The 13,022-nt window shown below is 38.3% G+C and overlaps 1 protein-coding gene across 1 annotated transcript in view; it reads left to right on the top strand.

Moving 5' to 3' along the window:
- The window catches only part of LOC140453242 (dynein axonemal heavy chain 5-like), a 293,833-nt gene that overhangs the window by 87,729 nt on the left and 193,082 nt on the right, over positions 1-13,022 (top strand). The window contains 3 exon segments of the mRNA XM_072547816.1: positions 1,484-1,655; positions 7,185-7,330; positions 10,817-10,940. Of these exon segments, the coding sequence (XP_072403917.1) occupies positions 1,484-1,655; positions 7,185-7,330; positions 10,817-10,940 (442 nt within the window).

Raw genomic sequence — 13,022 nt, 5'->3', positions numbered from 1 at the left:
AATGATAATATATGAAGGATTATGCATTCTCTCCACTCCACAAGTTGCAGCAATGTATATAAATGAATGCTGCTGTACAAAATGATTGTCCAAAACATTCCAGCAGAAACACATTATCTGTTTTCTGATGCTTAAACAAAATTCAACACATGGGAAAGTTCTGCTCTGCATTTACTTCATTCAAATTAATTCAAGTGCTGTTTGAATTTATTATGTTGAAACAAAGGAAGCAGAAGTGGGAGGAGGTTTTGGCCCCTATTCAACAAGAATGTGGCTGATTGTCTACCTCAGCTGCAACTACTTGCACAATCATTTAGTATCCATTTGTAATCTTTGTATCCAAAACTATGTTGATCTTTGTCTTGAATATGCTCAACAACCCAAGCTGCCACATTTGCCCAAGGTAGAGAATTCCGAAGATTCACAACTTTTTGAATAAAGAACTTTCAACTCATCTCAGTTGTAAATAACTGATCCCTTATCCTGAGACCACAACTCCAAAATACGTAAACTGTAGTTCAAAGAAAACCTCAAGCTACATAAAAGAGTAATATCACACATTATGAAGTAAGCCAACTTAAACGTTTGAGGTTAGGTTCATGTTGATGTCCCTACTTTGTTATCTTGGTGTTTGGAGTCGCTCTTGTTGACAAATTGAACTAGAAGGAAAACGACAAAATGCTGTAACTTTGAAATGACAATTGGAGATGTGTATAACTCGTGAGTTTTGAAGTTGGTGTTAGGTACATTATTTGCATAAACTTGAGGGACTTTTCATCTCTATTGAGGTATACCATACCTGATGTGTATTAAATACCAGAGGTTGTTGCTGGTTATAGAGTTGTATAGCCTTCAGTTCAACTTGTCTGTGGTGACCAGACATTCCAATCGGACCTAGTCCCACTTGCCAGCATTTGGCCCCGAGGCACACATTTATCGAGGCAGAGTTTTGCTTTATTTCTACTCACACTGAATAAACTCCAACAACACTAATTACTTATATATATATAATACCCAGTCAAGTGCTCACCCAATTATCCCTTAATCACCATATGATTATCTTTTTTCCAAGTTCCATTTAGTCTTAATTGTCATTGCTTGACCCTACTAGATTACAACAATGTTGACACTTTACAACAGAAGCAATGTATTCTGTGCTTCAGCACTGAAGTTTCGCACAAGCACAAAAAGAGATCAAGCATGTATAAAAACAGACAGGAGTGATTTCTTGATTATAATTTTGTCTTGTTGAACAGTTCAAAACAATTACGGCATAATATTTCTATTTTGTTACATTATCCAACCCTGTTGTGAAATAAATGTTTTTTTTTAGCCTCAATTACTTATAATGGGTGATTTTAAAAATAATGGCCCGAGTAAAGCTTTGCCGATTATGTCAAGAAACTCTAAACCTAATGACATTTTTTTGTTGAATATTAAATAGCAAGTCAAGCAACCTAATAGCTTTTGTGATTACTTTCAGCTCTTGCTAGAAGAGAACTCCAGATTACGTGCAAGAATTAAGCCGATCTATGAGACCCTTATTGCACCTTATGTGCACAAGATTGATGAAGCCTTTCAACCAGGACTTGTAACACTTAACTGGACATCATTAAACAATGACTTGTTTGTGGATAAGGTTAATGCAAAATTAGGTAATAAATTCTATTCCTAACAATACCAGTTGCATCCCGTTTGATGTAAGGAAGGTCATTTTGAGCTTGTAAGATAGTGCAATATGCATAACATACGCTTGGCCACCAAATAAATACCTTGATAGAAAAGGTTTGAAGATGCCGGTGTTTGACTGGGGTTTATAAAGTTAAAAATCACACAACACCAGGTTATAGTCCAACAGGTTTAAGTGGAAGCTCTAGCTTTCAGAGCACTGCTCCTTCATCAGGTGGTTGTCACAACCACATGATGAAGGAGCAGCGCTCCGAAAGCTAGTGCTTCCAATTAAACCTGTTGGACTATAACCTGGTGTGTGATTTTTAACTTGATAGAAAAGGAACATGGAAGAGGTGTTTATCAGCTGGTCGTGTTGATATGGCATAATTTACATTATAGTTCAAAGTCAAAATTATTCCAGGTTAGTTGATAAATAATTTGAGATTTTCTCAAGTTTTCCTAGTGATTTTCTCACCACACTTAATGCTTTAGTCTGCAGTTACAATGATGACAAAACTATTAACATTCACTGTCCTTATCCTTATGAAATGGATAACATCTTCTGCAGTCTGTACATGTAGAATTAAATACTGAAAAAAAATTGAGAAGTAACTGTCAGCAATTCCTCTCTCCACTGTCGGGGACACTATTGAGTACCCTAGATATGGAAATCTAGTATTGGTGTTTCATCCATCGAGTATTGGTATTGGTTGCAATCAAAACTAATGTCATTTACAAAATACTGTGCAAGGATTGTAACAAACACTATGTTGGATAAACAGGCAGAAAACTAGCCACCAGGATACATGAAAACCAACTAGCCACAAAAAGATATGACCCTCTCTCATTAGTATCCTTACATATGGATGAGGAAGGACACCACTTCGACTGGGACAACACATCCATCTTAGAACAAACCAAACAAAGACACGCACAAGAATTCCTAGAAGCATGGCATTCCCAACTGGAACTCTATCAACAAACACATTGAGTTAGACTCCATCTACCACCTCCTGAGAAAAGGAACAGGAAATGACTTCACCACAGGAAAAAAACATCACCATAGGAAATAACATCACCAACCCAAAGAAACCCAAACATATAAATAGAAAGCAGGGATTTTCAGCAGTGCTTTGCCTGAGGCCCACTGAAGATGTTACCTAATAGGTGACGAAACATCTGAAAATGAACCTTTCAGCTCAGCGAGCAAACCTACATCCAAAATTTAGAAGAACGTAGACAGCTTGATGGAATGGGTGGGCAAGTGTCTTATAATCTCAGCTAATATTATTACTGGACTAGATCAAATACAGAAATCTGGCCTGTTAGATCATATTTGGTTCATTTTTAATTTAACGAATTAGTCTCTCACTGATTCACAAGCATGCAATATAGCAGACATTGTTTTAACAAGAAAGTAGGTGTTTATTACACAAAATAAATGAAGATAAATCAGAATAAATGAAATTATTTGCATGTAATAAAAATTTAAAGATTTCAAATGCATGGTAAAAATGTAATCCAATTAATCCCAAATTGCTCCTTACAAAATCCCAAAAACACTCCTTAACAAATCTCAAAAATATATCCTAACAGTACTTACATTAAAGACAATCTCCTACTGCATCACCTTTATAAACTTAATCCAACTGTGACTTCAACTCCCAGTCTGGAGAATCTGATAGCTTCTTCCAGGAGCCTTCACACAAGAGATTAAACTTCCACAACTTTAAATAACACCTTCAGAGTTTTGACACAACCAAACACTTATTTATTAAACTCTGATGTAATTTTTAAAATCAAATCAAACCTAATCTAAGTGGTCTTCTCCCTTTCTCAGGAACAACTGCTTTACACATACATCTTCAGCTAAGGACTCTGCAGAGCAGTCCCAAACTGAAGCTAAAACTGAAAGATTCCTCTGTAAGCAATAGGTGCTTCTCCCAAGCTTAAAAAAAAGTACAGAATATTCCATAAGAAAGCCTGATGTTCTGTTCTGCGTACTTTCTTCCAATCACTGTGGCTACAGAATACATTCAAGCTAATCATTAAACACCTTCAAACTCATAGAAAACCCATATGTCATAAGTTGAAATTAAAAATTCAAACTCAAAGCTCAATAATACTAAAATATATATAAATCACACCCCCTACATTATAAGTGGCAGTTTAAATTTAAGGCAGAGAAGTATAAGAGTTTTAATTTGGTAGGAACAATGCAGAATGTATGAGAGAAGTGTGATTTATATATTTATATATTTTTATGGTTTTGACTTTAAACTTTTCAATTGATTTTTGGGAGGGATTTAGTTATTAATTAGGCCATTCTTTACAGAACAATAATTTTAAACCAGAATGTGGAAGCCAGCAGATGACCGCTGGCCTTCTGGTGAGTTAGTGGAAGTTTTTGAGTTTTGAGAGGGTTTATGCCCATGTCACTAGTATCCTTACATACAGATGAGGAAGGACACCTCTTTGACTGGGACAACACATTCATCCTAGGACAAGCCAAACAGAGACATGCACAAGAATTCCTAGAAGCATGGCATTCCAACCGGAACTCTATCAACAAACACATTGACTTGGATCCCATTTACCACCCTCTGAGAAAAAGAACAGACAATGACATCACCGCAAGAAATGACATCACCAACCCAAAGAAACCCAAACACATAAATAAAAAGCAGGCCATAACCACCAGTGCTTCTCCAGAGGCTCACTGATGATGCATGGTGACAAAACGTCTGAAAACGAATCTTCCAGCTCAGCGAGCAATGGAAGTATGTTTATGTTGTGGAGTTTTATGAGAAAGGTGTGGGGAAACATTGAAATAGTTTTGCGTTGTTTTGGGTTTCAAATAGTCAAGTTTTGATTTTAGTTTAGAAAAATCTAAATGGTGGGAAACTGTTTGGTTCAGTTTGAAAGAGACTTGACTGAAGTTGGATGAAAGAATAATTACTCCTGGAAAAAGGAGTTTGTTCAGAGTAGCTAAGGGAATAAATTATCTAAGTGTTAGGGTTGTAGTTTGTGAAAATTTCCAGAGCAGGAGTGTTTAGATGGAACAGATAATCATGAGGGGCATAGTTAAGGTGCAGAACAAGGGTCGCTTCCCTAGGGTGGGCGAGCTCAAAACTGGGGGGCATAGTTTTAAGGTGAGAGGAGAAATTTTTAAAATGATATGAAGGGCAACGTTTTTACACAGCGAGTGGTTCGTGTGTGGAATGAATTGCCAGGAGAAGTCATGGATGCAGGTACAGTTACAACATTTAGAAGATATTTGAATAAATACATGACTAAGAAAGGTTTAGAGAGAAATGAGCCAATTGCAGGCAAGTGGGACTAATTTAGTTTGGGAACATTGTCGGCATGGACTAATTGGACCGAAGGGTTGTTTCCATACTGTCTGACTTTTTAACTGGATAGGTCTAAACTCTCAGCTGTGTGAATGCTCAAGGGAAAAAGTCTCACAGCTCACAGGACCAATACTGGAAAGAAGCAGTTAAGTCAACTCACAGATTTGAGAGGGAAGGAAATTTTCTCTGGATTTAATTAACTGTAAAGCAATGTTGTTGCTGAATAGATGTGATTTTTGTTTTGCCGATGTTTGAAATCTTTCAGACTGTGATATACTTAGATAACTTGTTTTTTTTATTTTCTTTCTTCATTTTGTGTTAAAAACCTCTATTTTGTTGTTAATATCAAATTTACAGCCTTGAGTAAAATTAAGAGGATATTTGAAAGAGGTATGAAAAGTCATGAGGGGTCTGGAGCAAAGAAGTGGGGCGAACTGTTCCTATTGGTGGAAAAATCAAGAGGCCAAAGGGCAAAGATTTATAATATTGGGCATAGAAGCATTGGCAGCATGAGGAATTTCTTTCTTCATAGCCAATTGTAAGAATCTGGAATGCATTGCCTGACAGTATGGTGGAGACAGGGTCAATTGAAGCTTTTAGAAGGGAATTGAACCTTTTTCTAAAAAGGGGGGAATATGGGGCTACAGGGAAAACACAAGAGAGTAGCATGAGGTGAATTGCTCCGTCTGAGGGCTAGCATAGACGTGACTGGCCAATGCTTTCTTCTGGGTTGTAACCAGTGGGCTGCATGGTGGCACACTGGATAGCACTGCTGCCTTACAGCCCCAGAGACCTGGGTTCAATTACCGCCTCAGGCAACTGTCTGTGTGGAGTTTGCACGTTTTCCCCATGTCTGTGTGAGTTTCCTCCGGGTACTCCAGTTTCCTCCCACAGTCCAAAAATGTGCAGGTTAGGTGAATTGGCCATTCTAAATTGCCCATAGTGTTAGGTGAAGGGGTAAATGTAGGGGAATGGGTCTGGGTGGGTTGCTCTTCGGAGGGTCGGTGTGGACCTTGTTGGGCCGAAGGGCCTGTTTCCACACTGTAAGTAATTTAATCTTTATACACGTCTATGATTCTGTGAGTTATACTTACTTCTAAAGGGTGACCTTATAGAGGTTTATAAAATCATGAGGGGCATAGGTTAAACAGACAAGATCTTTTCCCTCGGGTGGGGGAGTCCAGACTAGTGCAGGGTGGGAGGGGAAAACTATAAAAGGGAGCTAAGGGGCTACTTTTTCATGCAGAGGGTGGTGCGTGTATGGAATGAGCTACCATAGGAAGTGATGGAGGCTGGTACAATTGCAACGTTTAAAAGGCATCTGGATGGGTATATGAATAGGAAAGGTTGGAGCAATATGGGCCAAGTGCTGGCAAATGGACTAGATTAGGTTGGGATATCTGGTCGACATGGAGGATTTGGACTGAAGGATCTGTTTCCATGCTGTACATCTCTGTGACTCTGTGACTCTGTGACTCATGATAAACTTATATTTGTGTAATGTCAAATTTCTCTATGATGATAATGCCCTTTAAAAATAATAAAATACTTTTTAATATTTAGTGATGTATTAATGTCTACCTTTTATTCCATATGTGTGTTCTAATGTTGATCTTCTCTCTATAACATAAAAGCTGAAAGATAATTAATGCATTTTACTGCCTGTTTTGCTGCGTGTGAGAATTTTTCTGTGTGATTGATGACTTAGCCTGTGTGTTAACATCACTTTTACTGGATGCCAGAGATTCTCCAAAGTACCAACATTGGTAAAGGTGAAATCTAATATGAATTACCAGGTCTTTTTTGGGTAGGACTCTTTGAGGATTGAGGAAAATGGCATCGCTTAACGGTTGAATGCAAAATTAGGGCAAATGTTGTGCAATATTTTTGTAAAGACAATATATTATTGTATGCAACTAGGTAAATAGTATTTTTGAACTTCAATTGGTTTTGTTTTGTTAGAACAGCATAAGAGCATACATGTCTTTAATTATGATGATAGATATACCCCATTTACATGTTCTATTAATCCAATATCAAATAATACAATATTTCTAGATTTGTAAATGGTTCTTCTTCCTTTTGTCATTTTTGGATTAAATTTCTGATTATGAATTTTTCATCCTTTATTTAAATTATTCTAATGTTTCTGTCTTGAAGGAGAAATTGATTTGCTGGTTTGCAGAATTAATGACCTTATTGAATATCGTATAGATCGGATCCTGCAGGATATAAGTACCACATCACTTTGTGCATTTCCTGAGGGAACACCGTGGCCGTGTGAGGAGTTTTTAAAACGTACACAGGTATAGCAGACTGTTGTGTGTACAGGGTCTTCTTAAACAGAGCCCATTGGTGGGACTGGATCAGTATGCACTTTACCTTTTATCTGTTTTCTTGTTAGGATTTGTTTGAATATACTTCTGACCTAGGAGAGCTGGATTTCAGTTTTCGGTTTAATGGGTACTGTTATTCTGTTCCTCAGTATTGACATCAAGAAGTTCACAAATTACCAAAAAAAAACTGATTGGAGTGCATACAGAAATTAAGTTAATTGCAGGACTCTCTCTTGTCTATCACTATTCCTTTCAAAAGGGTTGGGCTAGGGTTTTGTAGTTTTCAAATCATTGTAGACATTGGCATAATGTAACAGAATTTTTCTCATGCACTTTGTGATGCTGTACTAAGGCCCTGAATTTCTTGTATTTCATATGATTTTGGGGTTGAATCACTCAAACAATGAATTGTTTCTTTCTGCCTTTCCAAGCTGATTTTCTCTGCACTTTTCTAAGATTACATCTTGTCTTCTGCTGACCCATCTTCCTTCTCCAACCAAAACATTATTAAAACCACATTAAGCATTTATTGGGACTGCTAATGGAAGCATACAGTTCGTAAAATTGTCGCATTGTTTACTTACATGACAAGAGCTACTGCTAAGTCGTTTACAGTATATGGAAAACTTCATATACGCCTGAGAGTCAGGATTTGGTGGTTATAAAGACAAGAAACTTGTCAAAAATGTGCATTGTTCCTTTAACACTAGAAGTCATCCCAAAGTGTGGAATCAAACAAAACTGGTTACTCAACTAAAGAAGGAGATATTAGGAGAAGCAACCAAAAGTATTGTCAAGGAGGTGGTTTCAAGCAAGTCAGGAGAAGAAACAAGTCTAAAAGGAGGGATTCCACCAGTGGGTATAGGCCTATGGTTCCCAAACTTTACATAATGTGTACTCCCATTCTGCTGCCCATGTACCATTAGCAGATTCAAGGTTGAATATTTTAAACCATTTAATGTCTAAGCATTGCATAAAACATACAACTTACAAGATAAATAGACAAATTGTACAATGCCTTTAAAATATGACTCTAAATCAATATGATGGCTGAGGTTATTTATACAAGCACAGGTTCAAATATCAGATGATGGTTTGAGTTGCAAGTTCTTTTTTACACAAAGCTCTGATGATACTTCAGGTAGAATCTTCCCAGCCCTGAACCTTGGGAACCATGGCGAGCAAATTGAGAGAATCGTGTGCTACATCCAGCAAAGAGCTTTTAGTCGGCAAGACAATCTGTCCCATTTTCTAACCGTGTTGAATGGTGTGAAGATACTGTAGCTTTAAGAGGTGTGTTTTGTCTTGATTTCCTTTCAAGAGAGATTGGGGGACAGGCACTGAGTAGTTTGAGAAAATAAACAACTTGCGAGTCCTTCGAAGCAGCTTGAGAGGGTGTGGTCAAGCTCTTACAGATCCAGGATTTCTAGTTAGCTTCCTGCAGTTGTTGCTGGGGTCTCAGCAGAGTTGGAAGGCAGACAATCTCTCCTAGCTACTACACACTCTCTCTCTGCGGAGCTGCTGCGTGTATCTCTTTCTTGTGAATAGAATTGCACATGAGATAATCTGTTTTCTGAATTTGCCTTTTTGCCAAGGGTACTTTTGTGGAACGTTACTATATTGGAAAAGTTACTATTTAGTAGTAAAATAACCTATTATTCTGTTAAGTTTTCCAATAGGGGTAAGTTATTCCAAGTTCCTCTTTCTCATGGCGTATTTCCAATATAATATTTGAATAAATTGTGTTTTGCTTAACATCGAGTAGCTTGACCAGTTGAATTGTAGCTGGAACACAGCACCTCGCATTTACCATTAAAATAAGAAAAAGTTACGGTCTAGGCTACCTTCTTAATATATTTTATGGGGTTTTGGTCTGTCTGTTAGAGTTTCTTGCTAATGAGTAGTTAGAAGTGTATTTGCATGCATTAACATCTCATTATTACCCAATCTCATCTCATTAACTTGCAGTTTTCCATGTCCCTCATCTGCCAGGTAGAAACTAGATAGTGACAATTCCCCACATGCAAGTCAATGTGGTTACCTGGCACTTCGCTGCTTGTCCCTCCTGACCTGAATCTTCGATATCAGGCACTACCATCTCTGGCACACTCCACGGACCAACAAGCACACACAGCACCCCCCCCATCCACAGATATTGACATCTGATATGGACAAATCTCACCATGGACATCTCCATTTCACAGTATGGTTCTGCATTTCAATGCTATGTTTTGGAAGAAATCAGTTCCTTTCATTGCAATCCTGTTGCCAGGACACTTTGTATGCAAGATAACAAATCCGAAACACACTGCATGTGCTTCAGTCAAACAGCCATGTCTCAAAGTTCTAAGAGGAGAAGCTTTGGAGGTTGTTGGGAAAATTCTACTTGACCTCTAAATTAGACCTTAATAAGCCATTAAGTAGCCGTAATTGGCTTCTTGCTGCTTGCCTGTGGGTGGTCTTCCCACTGCTCTATGTTCCCCTCCCCATTCCATTTGTATTAATGGCCTGGAAACTGGCATGTTAACTTCTGAAACTAAATTCTGCATCCACCTGCCTCTGTGCTCACTCCTATCGACTGCTTAAAACCCAGCCTTTAAGCAACAACAAGTGCATTATTTAAAGGCTGAGTGCATTAATGTAAGGAATATTCCAAAGTACTTGTGACCTGCCTCCCCCAGCAATTTCTGATCAGCATTGACCTTGGTGATATTTGTAATTGCAAATCTTCCCTTTAATCTTAAACAGCCTCAATACACCAAGTGGATGCTAAACATGTCAAAGATTTAAACCCAATCATAGGCTGCTAGAAAGCATTGAAAGTCATTTATTGAACTGCTGACAGTCCTGGTATAATGGGAGAAAGTGAGGACTGCCGATGCTGTAAATCAGAGTCAAAAAATGTGGTGCTGGAAAAGCACAGCTGGTCAGGCAGCAGCCAATGAGCAGGAGAGTCGATGTTTCGAGCATAAGCTCTTCATCAGGAATGGGAGCCTGCAATACGTAAATTAATATATCGCAACAACCACACGATGGTAGGAAACAAGGGTGTACATGTTAGAGAACACAAATGTCAGGGATGCACAAGAGGATTTGTAATTGTACAACTTACTCCACAAACCTTTCTCATTCCCCAGGCTGTCTTAAATTCCCTTGATTGTCAACTCATCATAATTTGAGGTAATGAATGTTCATCTGTGAATAGCGCTGACGGAAGAGAGGATATACAAGAGGCCCAGTGTAGTTGGAATGGAGAGTTCAGGTTGTTTTAGGAAAAATTAGTATAATCAACTAAATATCATGTAACATTGGAATTGTGTTGATTCATTGTTGTGATAATTAGTCTGTGTTGCCTTTCTTTTGTTTCACTAAATATTTGTTAACATGATACATGCAAATGTATTTTGAAAAAAATTGGGAAAACTTGATGTTTAACTATCACCTATTTTTAAATAGGATATGTGCATCAAAGGAGTCCAGTCACTGCAAAGTAAGAGCATGCTGGCAGAAGTAGCAACCAATGAACTCATTAACATGCTGCTCGATGTGGATTCAGATGATGAAAATGATGATATAGAAGGTATAACAGTGCTGGAATGAGCCTCATACATGTTGCTTTAATGAGGATTAATGTTCCTCTGTTGTTGAGATACAAATCCAAAAGTGATTAACTATATTGAGATGTCAATACTGATGGATGTAAAACAGGGACTGATGGGATATCACAACAAGATTTTGAGCACAGCTAATACAATGCATCATTGGGTAATGTGTTGGCTTTGGGACCTGAACAGATTTAAAATATTTCTGAATTTCTCAAATGGTTACTTATGTAGAATTTTATTGATTTATTTGAGCTTAAAATGATATCACTTGTTTCACTTTTCATTTTTGTGGGAACCTACAACTATGCAAGCAATTATATTAGCGTAACATTAAGAAAAAGCATAATAATAAAGGAAGTCTTCATTATATCATTCAATACTTAAAAAAAAATTGAATGTTTGGAAAGATGACAATTTTATAATATCCTGTTTCAAAGGATCATGGGCATCATAATCGTACTTTAAGGTTTTAAAGATAAATCAGAGTACTTGATGGAAAATGAGGAGCAATAGAGGTCCAAATACATTTTGGGTTCCATGTACATAGATCACTAAAATATGATGGATAGTTACAAAAACAACCAAAAATGCTGCTAATGGAATGCTGGCCTTAATATCAAAAGACTTCGAATACATGATGATAGAAATTATGCTGCAGCTATACAAAGACACTTGGAGAAACACTCAGGCCTGGTTGGACATTCAAATGTTTAGGAAGGAGGTGCTTGAAAGGATGCAACATAACTTTGTTAGAATATACAGGTTTGGCACAACATCGTGGGCCAAAGGGCCTGTTCCTGTGCTGTACTGTTCTATATTCTATGTTCCACAACAGCAGGGAGGTACTGCTGAGGCTGTATAAGACTCTGGCCAAGATTAGAATGGTGGGGGAAAAGCACAGCAGGTCAGGCAGCATCCGAGGAGCAGGAATATTGACGTTCAGGCAAAAGCCCTTCATCAGGAATCACCATCTGCCTGACCTGTTGTGCTCTTCCAGCGCCACTCTAATCTTGACTCTAATCTCCTGCATCTGCTGTACCCACTTTCGCTGAAGACTCTGGCCAGTCAGTATTTGGAATTATGTGAGCAGTTTTGCAGCCCGTACCTAAGTACGGATTTCTGACATTGGAGAGAGTCCAGAGGAGATTTACAAGAATCATCCTGAGAATGAAGACCTTGTCATATGAGGACTAGTTGAAGACTCTGGGTCTGTATTCAATGGGGTTCAGAAGGATGAGGGGGAATCTGATTGAAACTTATAGAGTACAGAAAGGCAGGAGTGGACATGAAAAGGATATTTCCATTAGTGTTAGAGACTAGGACCTGAGGGCACAGCCTCAGAGTGAAAGGATGACCCTTTAGAATTGAGATGAAGGGATATTTCTTCAGCCAGAGGCTGGTGAATCTGTGGAACTCTTTGTTGCAGAGGGTTCTGGAGGCCAAGTCACTCAGTGTATTTAAGATTGGGATAGATAGATTCTTCATTGGTAAGGGGATCAAGGGTTACAGGGAGAAGGCAGGAGAATAAGGTTGAGAAGCACGTCAGCCATGATCGAACAATGGAGCTTGATGGGCTGAATGGCCTAATTCTTTTGGTCTTAAACTTAAATTAGAGATTTTAGCTACAAAGTTTCTTTGGAGCTGTTGGAGTAAAGTAAATTAAGAAGAGATTCAATATGGTGTGCATAATCATGACAGGTTTAGGTAAAGCAGAGAGTGAAAAGCTAGTTGTATTAGTTGATGATAAAGAACTGGGGTCAAAGATTTAACGTTTCAACCAAGAATTGCCAGGGGTGTGAGAATGAACTTTGTTATGCAATGGATGGTAATGACCTGCTGCCTGGGAAGGTGCCTTCAAAAGAAAATTGGATGGAGTTTGAGGGAAATAAACTTGCTAGGCTACAGAGATAGAGCAGGGAAATGGGACTGACAGGATTTCGGTGCTGGCATGGATGTGATGGGCTGAATGGCCCCACTTTATGCCACTTCAGTTGAAGTACAACTGTGGGCAGTGCACCTAAGGAAGATAGTGCAGTTTGGATTAGCTCAAATGAGAC

This window comes from Chiloscyllium punctatum, chromosome 26, assembly GCF_047496795.1.
Source record: "Chiloscyllium punctatum isolate Juve2018m chromosome 26, sChiPun1.3, whole genome shotgun sequence".
NCBI lineage: Eukaryota > Metazoa > Chordata > Chondrichthyes > Orectolobiformes > Hemiscylliidae > Chiloscyllium > Chiloscyllium punctatum.
The sequence above is the reverse complement of the archived record's forward strand: the minus strand, read 5'-3'. Positions and strand labels throughout refer to the sequence as shown.